The 16,059-nt window shown below is 51.7% G+C and overlaps 4 protein-coding genes across 4 annotated transcripts; 2 read left to right on the top strand and 2 right to left on the bottom strand.

The window, feature by feature from the left end:
* Window positions 1–1,230: 1,230 nt before the first annotated feature.
* On the top strand, window positions 1,231–2,881 carry J4E92_005954 (uncharacterized protein; the record flags this gene model as incomplete). The annotated part of the gene is made up of 2 exons (XM_051497330.1): window positions 1,231–2,775; window positions 2,852–2,881. The coding sequence occupies 2 exons, from the start codon at window positions 1,231–1,233 to the stop codon at window positions 2,879–2,881; spliced, it is 1,575 nt and encodes a 524-aa protein (XP_051351977.1).
* Window positions 2,882–4,812: 1,931 nt separating this feature from the next.
* Window positions 4,813–6,417, bottom strand: J4E92_005953 (uncharacterized protein; the record flags this gene model as incomplete). The annotated part of the gene is made up of 1 exon (XM_051497329.1): window positions 4,813–6,417. The coding sequence occupies one exon, from the start codon at window positions 6,415–6,417 to the stop codon at window positions 4,813–4,815; it is 1,605 nt and encodes a 534-aa protein (XP_051351976.1).
* A 1,289-nt stretch (window positions 6,418–7,706) lies between these two features.
* On the bottom strand, window positions 7,707–8,730 carry J4E92_005952 (uncharacterized protein; the record flags this gene model as incomplete). Its single annotated transcript, XM_051497328.1, has 4 exons — window positions 7,707–8,005; window positions 8,061–8,238; window positions 8,296–8,607; window positions 8,656–8,730. 4 exons carry the CDS (start codon window positions 8,728–8,730, stop codon window positions 7,707–7,709), a joined length of 864 nt encoding a protein of 287 aa, XP_051351975.1.
* Window positions 8,731–9,932: 1,202 nt separating this feature from the next.
* On the top strand, window positions 9,933–13,675 carry J4E92_005951 (uncharacterized protein; the record flags this gene model as incomplete). The annotated part of the gene is made up of 3 exons (XM_051497327.1): window positions 9,933–12,730; window positions 12,778–13,230; window positions 13,324–13,675. The coding sequence occupies 3 exons, from the start codon at window positions 9,933–9,935 to the stop codon at window positions 13,673–13,675; spliced, it is 3,603 nt and encodes a 1,200-aa protein (XP_051351974.1).
* Between the last annotated feature and the right edge of the window lie 2,384 nt (window positions 13,676–16,059).

Below are 16,059 nucleotides of genomic sequence, written 5' to 3'. Positions count from 1 at the left end.
GTCCTTGTCCCCATGCCGTCAGCCGTTTCACGAGCAGCGCGTCAATCTGCTATAGGGGTACACAGGCTATCATCCCGAGGTCATTTGAGCCCGTCACAGAAAAGTGGATGCGAGATATTCACACCATCGTGGACTGGACCATTAAGGTTTCGTGGACGCGGCAGCAATTATCAACTCTATATTAGATTGCCCACACGAGACAAAAGTGTTCGTTATCGATTGATCGAAGCCAGTCCGAACACGGTCCAGCCGAAACGCCATCCCCGTGCGCTCGCCTGGCCATCTTTCACGACGCGTCTATACCACTGTCGCGCGTCCGTCGGCCCTACCGCTCCACTTTGGTTACGAACGTGTTTGCTCTCGCGTTAGCTGCATCGATTGCTGCACAAAGTTTTTCTTTTCATCTGCGTGACGTTTGCCTGTATCTGGATATTGGCGTACGGCTGTGGGTCCATTCGATCGCTGCCCAAGAACGCGTAGTACATCAAGATCTCGGTACGCGTTGAGTGCCTGCGTGTAGATTGCTTTTGGGGTATTCACTTTACTTCACGCAGTCGTGAAGTTTACTGCGACCGACGTGTATGCCATTAGGGCAGCAGGAAGTGTGAAAGATTCCGCCTCAGCGCGTAGATATTACCAATGATTGCAGATTAATGTGGAATTGGCTGCAGTGCAGAGGGGCTGGCAGAGCGGAGAAAACCAAGTTAAAGTGGCAGCCGAGGACAGCATGTATGTCATAGGCGTAATAATTGTGCTCGTGCACAGAGGCTGGTGAACGGATGTGGCCGACGTGACTGAACTTTGGGATATGTATAGCGAAGAAGCGCTGCAAAAGCCTTGAAAAGAATGCAATCGGACTAGCTGAGACACGCAGGGCATCTTGTATCTGAAAGCATGTTACAAAAGACGTATTGCAAGGGCGGAATGCGTGGTGAACTCGGGGTGCTGGTTCTTACGACGGTCCTAGCTTCATCACGCTAGCCAACCCACACCCGCGTGTCGCGACGTCTTCCATGATCGCGTTCGTGACCCGTAGTTTCGCAATTGACCTCATGGCCTCCTCCTCCTAACCTACGTCTTTCTTTTCCCATACCGTCTTGTGTCAATCTTCGCGTTCCCAACACTCCTTCTGCAGCCGCCGGCCTGCCCGTCTCCTTCGAGACACGTCCACCTTACCCCATAGACCTCGACACGCCAGCAGCACCGCGTCTTAGGAGCTCCCCACACGAGATGGACTTTTCACCCAGCAAGGCGATGCCGCACTCCCTCATTCAGTCGACAGAGACGCAGTCGGGCCATGTTCGGAAGCCCACCCCAACGCTTCTTCCGGCCTTCGGCGAAGATGGGCCATTCTCTTCATCGCCCTTTCCACGCCCAACGTCCTCGAAACGCAAGTTCGAAGAGGACTCGCCCACCTTCCCCAAGCAGCTGAAGTACTACCCGACCCCCCAGCCCACGTCGTCGACCAACATTCTCTCCTCGTCGCCCCGCCATGCCCGGCCGGGCTTCGAGCGAACCTTCTCTGCTCTGTCAGAGAGGACCCCACTCGGTGCTGTGCCCACCGTCGACCTCCCCGCAGATGGCGAGGTCGTGAGAATGGGCCGAAGCTCCAACACGTCGGACTATCAGCTCTCCACCAACCGCCTCATCTCACGCGTCCACGTCCAAGCTGCCTACCACGCGCCAAGCCCGCCATACCCGCACGGCTACATAGAGGTTGAATGTCTGGGATGGAACGGTGCGAAGATCCACTGCAAGGGACGCATCTTCGAGCTGAGCAAGGGAGACACCTACATGTCAGAGAACCCCGAGACGGCCATCATGCTGGATGTACAGGATACCCGCGTCATGATTGCCTGGCCGACCATCCCTGTATCAAAGTTCTCCTGGGAATCCGAGGAAGAAGGCATGCCTACCCCGACTCGTACGCGTACCCAGGAGAACTTGGCCTCTAGTCCTCCCGTCGTTCCACGCTCGCCTGTCTCTCAAAGCCCTATCCGCCCTCCCGTCTTCGCGGGCCTCAGCTCGAATGCCCAGTCCGGTCCTGTTCAAGTTTTTGAAGATGCCGATGCAAGTGTAGACAGCCCTGGCGTCAAGACCCCAGGCTCTGCAGACCAGACCTTTATCCGCCCCTCTCTCCCAAGCTCCAGGTCTAGTCATGAAATTCGTCCTGTCATCGACCCTAAGGAGAGTATCAACTTCGCTGCCGACGACTTCTCCGACAACGACGAAGAGAACGACCCTGTTGTACACTCATTCGGACCCTTCGGTCAGAACTTGCTCAACGGCATGGCCTCTTTCAACACAGCCACGCCAACACAGTCCAACGCCCCCCGTATGCGCGGACCACTACTATCACCGTCTCCCAAGCGTCGAGTTACCGAGCCTATCCGATTCAAAGAGTCGCCCATCAAGAACCACGTCATCAATCAGTTGGCGTTCTCTCGTATCCACTCGCAGCCACTTTCCGCCATTCACAGCAACCTTCCCGCCGAGCTGAAGGCTTGTGCGATTAAGACCACAGATGGCAAGGATGAAGAGGGCAACGGCGCATCCACGCCCCTTCCTCAGCTCTCTAGACAAGAGCTCAAGAGGATCTTAGACGACACTCCTTGTGTTGGTGAGATCCCCCGTGCCGGCAAGGATGCCGCTGGCCAGCCGCTTGAGAACGAGTTCTACTACGTCCCTGAGATGGACACCAACCAGATGAGGCGTGAAACCATCACCGCCGGTACACGCAGCACTGGACTACGGTCTGTAAGGAAGACACACAAGGTACGTCACACTCACCAGCCCCTACACCCGTTGTTCATCAATGTCTTTCTCGGTATCAGTCGCTAACCATTGATAGCAATATTACTGGAAGAAGCCTCGTGTCTAAACAGCTCTGTGTTAGCATCACCCACGCCACACCGAATGGCAAACTCCCTTCAACTATACCCGTTTCTTTCCGCGTTCGTACCACCACCGCAACAACATCGGACGGCACACGTCCGCCACCGAGCCCTTCGTCGACCGCGCGTACACTACCTATACTTCTTGAATCCTACCCTGTTTTTATATGCATAGCGAGGCGTTACGATACCATTTTCACGCTCCTCGTTGTATCTCGGAGTTTCGAGTTTTACCCTTTTCTTGTTTACACGTATGGTCTTCTCTGAACAAGAGATGGCATGTACTTCCCCTTACCTGCTGGATACGAAACATTTGTTGGATCGGCGTCAGCTCTATATTCTCGTTGGCGCTTTTCGTCTATGGTGAGAGTGACGAATGGGGAACTGTGTCGAGAGATGGCACTACGACCCAGCATCACGGTACTTATTGCGACGATCATCAACAATGGTGGAGAAGACGTTCGATTTCATATCTATGAGTGTTTAGTATGCGAGCAAGAGAAAATTTGTGTACTTGTATATCCGATGTTTTCTACGATCAACTACAACGAAAATCCAAAAACTGTCGCACTTTGATGTGATTATGTGACACTCGGCCATGGTCTTCTAGTCCCAAATCTCAAGTCTCATACTATGGTGCATCACAGTTCAAGAGTTGAAATTCATCAGTGCGGTCCAAGGCGTTTGGTATCAACACCGTGCAGTATGTTCGGTGACGTCATAAATTACGCTCGTGACGCGATCTCACGTGACATACTGCAAGGCCATCGAACATGTGCAGCAAGATGTAGCAATATGGGGAGCAATAGAGTCGAAGCTGGTGGTGTTTGAATTTGATCGATTCACTCTACATGCCTGATTCCCTTCATAAAGTCTCAGATGCGAGACAAGACAAGCACGCCATTGATGCCATGTGCCGTGGAAGAAGTAGTAGCGACCTAGCCCTCATATCCATCGCATGCAATCGTTGCAATTCGTTTCCACCGACCCCGTTGCTCTCTTCGCCAGACGCCGATAGAGGCGAGTAGTTTACTTCAACTTCTTCTTGGGGCGGAGCTGGTTGGTGTGTCCGCACTTCTTCTTGCGCTGTGTTGTTGTTAGTCAATGTCCGATACCCCAACCGTTCCTGATTCAAGGAACAGATATTTTCTCATGACGTACGCAGTTGACAGCCCTCGGTGGTAGGCGTGCGTAGCACTTGCGGCAGATCATCTTGTCGCAGTTGTACTTGGAGGCAAGGGCCTTGAGCGAAGGCTCAATGATACCACCACGGAGACGGAGGACCAAGTGGAGGGTGGACTCCTTCTGGATGTTGTAGTCGGACAGAGTGCGGCCATCCTCGAGCTGCTTTCCGGCGAAGATCAGGCGCTGTTGGTCCGGGGGAATGCCCTCCTTGTCCTGGATCTTGGACTTGACGTTGTCTGCCCGCTGTCAGCTTCTATCCTCCCTCTTCTACATGTTTTGCAAGCGCGGGCGATGCGATGCGATACGGCGCGGTGCGGAGTACTGCCGTCGAGTGGCATTGGGGGTGTGCGTACCGATGGTGTCACTGCTCTCAACTGCGAATAAGTCAGCGCGGGGCCCATGGCAATTCGTGCGTCCGAGATATACCTTCGAGCGTGATGGTCTTGCCCGTCAGGGTCTTCACGAAGATCTGCATCTTTGGCGGTGTTGCGGTGTTCCGTGATCTCAGTATCGAGGTTGAGGGCGGAAGTGGTAGACGAATTCCACACTGTGTGCGCGCACAGACACCCATGCTAGGCCGGCAAGCGTTAGCGCGCATCAAGCGCCCCTCACGTGTGACGCCTTCCATCACTCCAAACCGGCGCATCAAGCGTGCATTAATTTCTAAGAAGACAGGTGTTTGGCAAGTGATAGTCAAGCTTTGGATCTATATTATTACATGCACGTGGCGACCTCAAGCTTGCCTCTTCTGTGCCTTCTTCCACTGCTCAACCCTTGCTTCCGTGGAACCGACTGCTAATATGAGCATGTTCATCGATAGCCCTGCGATCTTTGCAGCTTCTCTGTACAGCGTCTTTGCTACATCAGGAATGTCTTCTTCCGTCTTCCAAATCGGGTATGCCTGTCCTATCCTAAGTACCTCGGTGTTCTCCTCGGCTACCACTGGAACTGTCTCCATTGCGCCCTGGACCACTTTTATCACCTCCAGTTTTTCGTTCAATGGTAAAGTATGGGATGCCTCCTGTGGGGGATGATGTGTTGTAGTGTCGATAGGAAACATATTGTACAGCGCGTGTCGGAAGTCATCAGCGTCCCTCGTGCGCTGGATTTCGGCATCATCCAAATACTCGGTGGCGTAGAAGTCCAGGTACTGATCCATCTCTTCAGGGCCCATTGTGAGAACATCCTTCTCCTGCACCTTTGTCAACTCCTCGGTAGTGAAGCGTCCCCTGCCTCCTCGCCTGGCTTCCTCCGCCGCCTTCATCTGCTCACGCCACACTTCCCAGTTCATCGCCGCCGCTGTTGGTTCGGAAGATGAAATCGGATAACGCTTCTCATTGTCGAGAGGATATAGTAGTTTGATGCATATGACGAGGGTGCTCACTAGTTGCGCCTCAGCGAGATGCCGTATACTCAGACGCTTCTTACCGTCGTGGTGGGGAGCGAAGTCATAGCCGAGCAAGTCGCCGAGTCGTTTTGTTGCATCATACAGCTCCAGTGGCAAGGCAAGCTCTTTCAGATAGCGGAACAGAAGGAGCGGCACGTTCAGAGCCGGCCAAGTGATACCGTGGTCTTTGCTGTAGCTCATTTGTAGGTCTATGAGCGTTTTGTAAAATCGTGTATAAGTAAGCGATGCGCTCGGATCAAGAACAGCACGGTAGGCGGGTAACAGTCGATCTCTCATGGCGAGTGGCAGTAGCTTGATTGCTCTGCGATATGCTAGTTTGCCATCAATGACCCACGCATAAACATCGCCTGGTGTGAACGGCAGCCTTAGTGTCAAGATACCAAGGTAGCACAAGACTAGACAATCATTGAGATTGGGTGCGGCGGCTAACCTCATACTCCTCTTTCCTTTGGTATCTCTGAGATGGCCTTTCTCAGTGTCCGTGGCATCATCTTCGCTCTCCATGGTGCTGAAAAGCTGTTGACTCTGTGACTCTGAGGACTCTTCATCCTGACTCGCGATCCGGTCTCCAAGTTGAGCAATGCGCAGCGACCAGAGATCGCGTGTGACTGCTTCAAGCTCCACAGGCAATCCTCGATCCTTGACGAGGAACCAAAGTTGATGGCGGAGGACGAGCTGCAGACATTTCAAGTATAAATCAAAACCTCGGGCGCCCTTGTAGATTTTACCAGTGGATTTGGCGTCATCCTCCGTCTCTTTCTTCTTGCGCGTGACTGTTCGGGAAGCCCCTACGTAGTCATCGTCATCTTCTCCGCGGACTAAGCCAGCCTGTTGGTGGCCGTTCTGACAATACAAGAAGCCGTCTTCGCCTTCTTCGTAACGTCTAGATCGGCAGTTTTCGACGCCACAAACGGGGCCTTTAGTCGACATAAACGAGGCCTAATTGGATTTGGCGGTGTACCTGTATATGGAAAGAGTGGATGCAGATATTTCAAGGTAACGAGGCTGCAAGTGAGAACAAGTGCGTTTGAGTGCTGCGTCACATGTGATCCATGGATAATTGTTGTCCAGGATACACGAGATCCAAGTTCGCGGGCGACTAGCGCGGCCTTATGGGGATCGGCAGGCTTGGCAATGAGTCGTTGATGGACCTTCAACGTATCGTGAGACTGCAATAAATGTTGAAACCCCTGAACGCTTCGTCCAGCATATGTGAATGTAGTGTTGACTGTGAATGTGATGGAGATGCAAGATGTTGAATTGTTGATGGGATTGAGATGGCGACGAGGTGTGGAAGGGGCGTTCTTTCCCAGCCACCTCACATCCTGACGAGCGTCCCTTCCCCACGTCATGTGGATGGCGTGTTCTTGCGCAAAACGCATTGAACACTCATTGAAATTCCCAGTCCATTGGATCGCAGATGACCTTGCTCTGCGGATGACTTTGTGCACAAACACGGTGTTGACATTGTGTTAATGAGGGCAGGTGTCGGGGGAGATGTGCGGCCATACTACACGACCACAGCAGCTGCAGAATGTGAAGGGAGAGCCTCTAAATGCACAGGAGCCACAAAGGAAGACGTCGCAACGAATCTATAAGCCCTTCTTATGATGGCAGATTGATAGGCCGCGATGCGACGACACAAGCCTGTGGCTTTGCCTATGTTCCAGCTGGAGCACGGCAGGAAGGGTCGGGAAGAGTTTACAGGATGCGCGCTGAAGCCGCCACTCCCATTTGACGAAGGCAATATGTATCTTCTGCTCCTCTCTCGCTGAAATGAGGAGACTTGAAACCCGCTCTCCCTTCGCTATGGTTATGTGACATACCACAGGTGCCGTAGCAATGAGCGGATGACGCACATAGGAATGAAGCTTTTGCCTTAGTAGGTTTGAACGGTGACTGCTCTGTACGTGAAGAGGCTTTGTACATCTCAGTCACCCTTACAAATTGAGAAGAGTTGATGTGGATGTTTGATTGCTATGAGTCTGACATTGCAAAAATGGCCTTGTGAAATACATGACGAACTATCCTCTCCTCATGAACAGATTGCGCTCCTTGGAACCGCTGTAAACATTAAAACCCGAAACGCCATTACCATAACTCCAGAAACATTGCTACATAGTAGCGGGTATAAAATGTGAAGTACAAAACAGACCAGCTGAAAGATCAGTAAACATATATGTGAAGTAGCAGGGCGCGCGAGAGTTCTCAAAGAGACCTCAATCGGCACGCTCTTCCACAGGCTGCCCAGCGCGACCATCCTTCAACCTGATATTGGGATTGGCATCCGGCAGCGCAATATTGAAGACCCTCTTCTCTTTTGCGGGAGATCTGTTGGCTGACTTCGCTCGCACGACAATGTGGTCTGGCTGAATTGAGTCGAAGTCTTTTGAGTAGGCGAACGTCTTCCAAAAGGCCTTCAGCCATTCGTCACCGTAATCGTCATACTTATCCGAGTCGGGGTTCTCTTGCCAATCAATGTTCAACTTGATGACGGCGGCGAAGTTGGTGTACAGGTCTAGAGAATTGTAAGCAGGCTGATAGCGGAGCAGAGAGAATCTCCAATAACATACATTTTGCATATTCCTGAACCAGAACAGGGGACTGCTGGATGTTGAACTTGCTGCACCACCTAAAGCCCAGCTCGAAATTGGCAACCGAATAGATATTGGCGAAGTGTTCAACCAGGGTTAATTGGTCTTTCTGATTTCTGAGCAGCGAGGTATCGGCGAGAGCGGTTCTGACTTGGGCCTATTGACATGTTAGTAAAGAAACATACAAGCATACTTAACATAGCTTTGGACTTACACTCATGTTCTTCTTGGTCTCTCGATACCAGTTATCGGAATGGTACTTGAAGCGCTTGTAGCATTCGCGAACGGTCTCTTGAGATGGTAGTCCGGTCGGGAAGAGAACCTTAATGCATTCTTCATCGCCTTTGCGGTCTGGATAAACCAAGAACCAGGCGCGGTAGATCCCTTCCAAAGCATCATATTTGTCCACAACGGTCTTTGGTCGCTTGACAGCCAGTTTGGCTGGCGCAAAGGCTGGTATCTGATCTCTTGAAAGCGCAAATAGAGATTGACGCGTCGGGGTGGGTGTGTCTGGTGCTTCAGGACTCTATAATAAAGTAAGTAAGTGTCAAAGAGTAAAGTAGGTGAAGCAAACCGGGCTCTTCTCTTCAGGCTCCTGGCCCTCAATCTGATCATGGCCGCGCTTGCGACCTGAAGTGGGTGAAGGCATAATTGTCCCCGACGACAGTGTCGGAGTGTAGCTGCGTTGCGATGACTGATACATAGTGAGAAACAGATCCAATAGCAGAAATGCGAGTAGAAGTGAGAGGGAATGAAGGCATAGCGCGCAGTTTCATACAGATCGAACCCCCCTCGGCGTTCTGTATGCCCTGCGTACTTATTCCGACACTCCCTTGCAAAGATGGCGCGTTACGATGTGGTTGGGACGAATAAAGGTGAAGAAGTTGGGAGGTTGGGGATGCGGGGACGCGGAGCTATGTGGCGCAAAATTCGGTGGTGGCCCATGCGCTTAGCGTGCCCGCCAGGCAATCGCGACTTGCGCACTTGCACAATTGCGACAACGCCAAACCTTCACCACAACTCAGGTATTGCGACTATAGCAAGTTCGACTTTTACAGCTGCTTCGCGAGATCTTCCAGAAGCAAGAAAGCCGCTATCAGCATCTGTCAATCGTCGCGCTCTGTGCAAATGCCCCCAAGGCCAGCATCAAACACCGCCCTCCAAACCTTAGAAGACACCAAAGCCTAAGTATACAATCGCCAGATTCTCTCGCCTTTCTCCTACTTCGCTCTCCTCTTCCAGCTTCAGAACTTCTCGCTCTTCTCTCTTAGCTTCTCCGCCTACTCAACCAATTCAACAACTTCCTACTTCTCTCTCGCGTTCTTCTACTTCTACAACCTTAGATTTTATCGCAAAACATCCAAGCAGTCACATAAGGTACACCAAATACTCGGCGCACACATCAAACACCTTCCACGTCACACAGAGATTCTTCCCACAAGACCCGACATTGTTGCGCATCTCAACCCCAAGCCAACGGCTCGAAAACGCATAAGGACAAACCCAGCAACCAAGGGCCAGAGACCAGGACGAAGGGCAGCGGAACATCCAGACTTGTGCAACACCCGGGTTTTGCCCTTTCGCCATCTGTCTTCCCACCCAAAAGACTGGCCAGATATCAGGATATTCGGCGGGCTTGGACTTGGTCATTTTCCCCTTGATCCAACCCTCAGAATGCACCGATTTCTGAACTGGTGTGCATGAACTTCCTCCTCTCAGACACGCTTCCCCAGGCCTCTGGAAACTTGTCAAAGTCCACTCGACCAAATAACCTGGATGCAACTTGGATGTTCATAATTCTTCCACTTCTTCCCAGACCATCCGCTCCTGCATTTCGACCCTTCAGATACGATGGTGGTTCGCAACAGACATAGGTACGGAAACCATCCTGACGACGAGCCGGACGATAGCGACGACCAGCCTCTCTCATCCCCCAATAAGAGAGCCAAAACCCATCATGATGATGTTGAGGATAATGAAGATTTGGATGATGTCCTACCATTCGCCGGCGATGACATCCTGGACACGACGGAGCAGCCTGAGCAGCCTGGAGATGTACCAAATCTCGATCTTCAGCCGTCAGATGCCTTCAGCGACAGCAATGACCTCATAGATGCCTGGCGCTCAAGAATTGAGGTTGCAGACTTCGATCAGATTCCAGATGTCATTGAGGAGCCCATAGATGAGCCTGATGTCCCTCACGACCTTGACCCAATACCGGATTCTGACGAGGAGGATGATGGCGATTTAGGCGAAGAAGAACGAGAAGTGGAAGGCTTCGTGGCACATTACACAGCTGCCACCCAACCAGATCCATCAGCTTCCCAAGCTCCCCCTTCGATGCCGCCGCCACCACTACCTTCCCTCCCTCCAAACCTTACGGACCTTTCCGAGTCACGGACTCATCACGTTAGCCCACTCCAGCTTAACGACACTCTGCTTCAGCTCGCTATGTGGTGTCACAATGAAGGGTGTTCTCGGACAGGCTACGCTGGCCTAGTCAAGATTCTACAAGGAAAAAACGCTAAGGACGAACTTGCAAATCTACCTGCGGTACTGGACACTCTGAAGGATGGTGTTTGGAAGTCGCTGCCTCTGATGCCGATGAAGCTCCAGGATATCAACCTCGATCCATCTGCCATACCTACAGGGACAAACCTCACTCACGCCTTGGAATTCTTCGATCTGGAAGCGATGCTTAAGACTGTTCTAAAATCTGACAGCTTTATGAGCCGGCTTCATTGTGGCATGGCTCACTTCGTCAATGACTCATCTGAGTTGTTCAATTCCCCTGCCTGGAGCTCCTCTATCAGAACAAGCTCTGGATCTTTCGCTCGTTATCCAGATGGCAAGCCCATATTCCCTGGTGATTTTATTCAGTTTCGCTGCCTGAATGGATGCACTGGATGCGCTGGCGGTTCGTTCCATTTGGCCCAGGTTACAAATACAGGCAAAAATTACTGTGGTACCAATTCTGGGACCATTAGTTTGATCGTCCGAAGGCTTGCCGATGCTAAACTTTTGCCACCCCATATCGAGAGAGATCCTTCCGCGCCGCCATTCAATTCTTCTGGTAACGTCGAATTATGCCTTTTCGATGGCAAAGAGATGCTGCCGGCGTCCAAGGTCATTCGGCGAGAGACCCGCGTTATCAAGGACTACCATCATCCAGTCCGTGTGGCCTACCCAAGTCCTGACCAGAATGGCGCCTGGTATGTGGTTCGGCAGGTAGTCAGGGGTAAGCGCTTGATGGCCTTAAACCTTTCGAATCCAATTCGGGGTGAATTGGAGGTCAAGGTCTTCTCGCGCAAGTATTTGGAGGACAATTTCGACCATCCCACTCGCCGCTGCGTCAGCCTCCCATACACTATGTTCATTGACGGTTTTGGAGTCTACCGGAATATGCATAGGTCGCTAACGGGGTTCTACCTCACATTGGCTGGCCTGTCTCGGCATGATCGCAAGAGGAGGATGAACCAATTCACCGTAGGATTTGGCCCCCATGGAAGCAACTTCGACGATGTCGTTTCCGCAATGGCTCCAATGCTTCAGCGATTAGATCAGGGTATGGTGGTTACCGTCAACGATGAAGAGATATTCCTTTGCGCTCCGGTCATCGCTTTCGTTGGCGACATGCCACAACAGCAGAAGAATGCAGGCTTTCTCGCCCAGAACGCCAAGCGCGGCTGCCGTTTCTGCCTAGCCGAAAAAACCGAGTTTGACCAGCTTGATTTTGACATTATCAAGAAAGGACGCTATTACCATGCTGTTCAGGCGATCCGGAAGCTCCAGCAAAACAAGGCCAAAACCACCAAGGCAAAAGCGCTCGCCGTGCTTGGGATGATGCCAGAGGAATCATCGCTCACGAAAATCGCTAAGGCCCTGGATCTCATTCGCGCCTGCCCGACCGACGTTGCGCATAGTGAGTACGGCGGTCTATCAAAACTCACATTAGAGATCCTGTTCACTGCGATACTCACTCCAAAGGGTGGAATGGAGTTTGCTCGATGTCTGCGCGATTTTCCTATGCCATTTGGTTGGAGCAAGCTGCAATCTCCAGTTCGTTTCCTTGGGAGTTATGGTCAGTCTGAGTGCGCTCGACTTATGCTGCTCACGCCAATCATCCTACGGCTCTACATGAAACGGAGCTGGATCATCACAGAGTTCCTCAGCGCCGCGGCCACAACATTTAAGGGCGAAATGCTAGATGGCAAAGTCGTCCTTACGTTGATATCATACATGGCCAAGATATCTGAGAACAATGCATCTCTCCTCGCGCCCACTATGACTGACGCCAACCGCATCAGCCTCCCAAAGACCATCCGATCCTCTCGCGCAGCATTCCAGAAGCTCGCTCATACCGCCGCCATCTCCACTCGCAAGAAACGCGGATCCCAATCCCGAGAATCGTCTGCACAGGCAAGTGGTGAAGGTTCTGAAGATGAGGAAGATGATGTTGAATCAGCGGTGAACGTTGCTGTGAACGAGCTGGGCTCTTCGAAGGGACCCAAAGATACAAAGCTTTCTTCTTACTTCCAGCGCATGCCCCTCCGACCCAATCTCCACACCGGCCTACATCTTCAAGAAGCGGCACTGGAATATTCGACACCTCTCGCGGTTTGCACCTTCAGCGGGGAGGACAAACATCGGTAAGACTTCATGGTCCGTCGCGATTAAGATATGCTAACAGACTTAGGCTATTTAAGAAACTTGTTACTCGTACAAATGGTCGAAACATTGAGCAGTTTCTTCTCAATGGGGAAAATTTGCGCTTTACGATCCGGTTCATCCTCCTCGGCGCGTTCGACAAAGAGTATCCAGATCTCGCAGCGGCTATGAAGCGGCTGAAGGAGGACAACCCAAACCTCTTCATTGCTCTGCTTCCAAGGTCAGAACAGCAGGAGCTCCTAGAGGTGAACGTCCTCAGCAACATGAAAGCGCCGGATGAAAATCACACCCAACTGAAACTGCTGGGACGGATCAAGTCAAGGGACGTAACAAAGGATGGTCTTCCAAATGGCCCAGGCGAGGCGACAGCGGACTTCATCTCCCAGCTCAGACGCGCATATAAAGATCACTACAACCAGAATTTGCTCAGCCTTGGTTATTTCGGTTTCCAGTGGTCGGCGAAGATGAGTTATTATGCAAAGTAAGTTTGCACTCCTTATTATCCTCGCCAACATTATCTTTTATGCGGAATCACTTTGGGAACTGGACTTTGTTCATACTAACATTCTATTAGGAGGTACGATAAGCGCATAGCTTTCAAGGTCGGCAACTTCGTCATGGTCAATCAACGCCTCTATCGGATTAACGGACTCTTTGTCCATGAGTTGCTGGATGATCTTTATACATTTGCGCTTCTTGAAGAGACTGTCGAGACAGGCAAGACAGATCGTGTACTCAAGTTTCCCTTCATAAGAGTTACTGGCAAGACTCATGTCGTCGGGGTGAGTGAGTTGAGCGACGAGAAGCAGTATGTTCTGCCGATGGTACCTGGTGGTGATACCAAACTCGCTGCGCCGCATAAGCCAGGTGAGGGGAACGAGTCTGATATCTTTCTCCATGCTCCTTGGAAGATAGAGTTTTTGTAGTAGTAGCGATTTGGCAAGGCTCGAGTTTCCATAGCGAGGAAGAATGTTGGGGTGAGAGAATGTCAAAGCGCGAAATGCCAAGCATTTACACCCTGAGCCCTCGACGCGTTTTGTGAACCTTCCCCGCTATTACTACACCACCACCAACCCAGGCCAACCTGTTGCAGCTATGTTTATTCGCTATAACTCAAGCAAATCTTTTATTTACGATCTCGGGGTTTTGCGCGTACTTCCAGAGAAGTCGCGCGTGAAGCAGAGCTCCAGCGCGCCAAATCCGCGCTTTCGAAACAGCCGCCCTTTGTTATTGCGCCTCTTCAAAACTCTGCCTCTACTCGCAGACTTTAGCAACGCCAAACAGAGTATTTACAAGCAGTTCCAACTCTATTCAAGGACGCACAATCCAAGCATCAATTCTATCCAATCTCCGCCGCTCTGTCAGAGTTAGCAGAGCCTCAGCATATCTACCAGCTCCCAAAGGCTACTCAGACATACAGCCTCAGCCTGCAAAGCGCAGATTCTCCCTACCTTCTATCGCTTCGCTACCGCATTCTCTCGTATACTTTTCTACTTCTTCTCTACCTTCTTCTCTGCCTGCTATACTAATTTCTTCTCTTCTAGACAAGATCTTCATTCTCTTCACCCTACCAACTATTCTCTGCTACAGGAAAACATTACAGCAACTACAAAAAGCGCTGAGCGAAAAGCGCGCCCCCAAAACATCGTCCACGGCCCGAGCCAGATTTCAGAACATCTCGAGACATCCCTCAGCGAAACACCCCCCAATACCCTCCTCAAAGCCGCCCTCAGATCGACGGACATACCAGGATAATAGGGCCAAACACAGGCTCAGCGGGCAGACGAACATCGGAGGTTGTGCATCTGACGGGGCTGAAGCCTCATGTCAATGTCGATATTCTCCAAGTCCGCAGAGCAGATTTGAGAAGAGATTTCGCTATGGCAGAATGCATATCCGATTGGCGTCCTGTGCAATGCATTCCTTCCTCCAGACATGGTTCCCGCCAGTTTGTATGGGAAAACGGCTTTTGAAGGCTGGGGCCTTAGGATTTTGGCCAATATTCGCCAAAATGACATTCTCATACTAATTAGTATGGTACCAACATCGCCTCTGATCCAGACCCTCAGTCAGCATTATAATAGACACGATGCAGATGCGATGCTTCACTATTCTTCTACTTCCGGTCCAGACATACGAGGCGGCATTTTGCTACTCCCAGATTACACCTCCTCAAGGATATATTTCACCAAGTCCACCATACTATGGCTATGAATTCATGAGCTGCCGGTGCTTTATGACATGTCTGAGCAGTCGCTATATACGCATTCCACCCATACAAATTATCCGGTTTCACCGCCTGTAAGTATGGAAATCTGCCCCTACACCATACAAATACTACCAAATTGTTATAGCGATAGCATTTTTACTTGCAAAAACGCCTGCCACATCACTATACAAAACGGTCTTATCAGAATTACAGCGCAGCTCAATGAGCAAATCGCCTTCCTCGCCTTCCTCGCCTCCCGTCACAGGCGCAACTTCCCCATTCAATGGCGCATTCCCTCACAAGACCCGCCGCCACACCAGACCCCAGATTCCACATGAGGGATGAGGGATGATCATGGCCAGCGCCTTGGCTATATGATCCACATATTCTGGGCTGTTTTCCATCAAAGGGATGGCGTGGCGCAGTGGGGCCGGTGATGACCATTAACTATCGATTGACCTCTGATTGCTGATGAGGAGAAGAAGAAGAAACATGGCTGAGGCATGTACGCGCATCCCATTTTTTTGCCCTTGTTGTTGTTGTTGTTGTTGTTGTTGTTGTAGCTAACCAGGGCCCAGGTTCAATCCCCTTCCGTCTCATCTTCCACACGCGCCCGCGGCCCCAATATGTCTTTTTGCCAGCCAGCCCAACATTGCCTCACCAACCACAACATCGCGCCCACTGTCAAGGAGGAGGTCAAGGAGGAGGTCAAGGACACTGAGGTCACACCCAAGAAGCCAGCCACACCCGCAAGCACAAGGCCACGGCCGCGCCCGCGCCCAAGTCCAAGGCTGGCGATGGCAGACGGCAGACATCTCGCAAGCGCAAGGCCAAGGCCACGGCCGGCCGCGCCCAAGTCCAAGGCTGACGATGGCCGTGACACCGCGCAAGCGCAAGGCCACGACCGCGGCCGCCACCAACAACACACGCCTGGAGCTAAGGAGGAGCGCCTCAATCGCCAGCGGGAGTTCAGAGTCCTGCTGCCGCCTAGCCATATCACCGTTCACCATCTCCACCTCAACCTCACCGTATGGACCCTGGATCCAGCGCCCGCTCCTAGCTGCTGGGGACTATATAGTCCTGCTGCCCGCTGTTTCAAAC

This window comes from Alternaria infectoria (genome assembly GCF_024043175.1).
Source record: "Alternaria infectoria strain BMP 0036 chromosome Unknown scaffold_9, whole genome shotgun sequence".
Taxonomy (NCBI): domain Eukaryota; kingdom Fungi; phylum Ascomycota; class Dothideomycetes; order Pleosporales; family Pleosporaceae; genus Alternaria; species Alternaria infectoria.
This window is presented reverse-complemented; position numbering and strand designations above follow the sequence as displayed.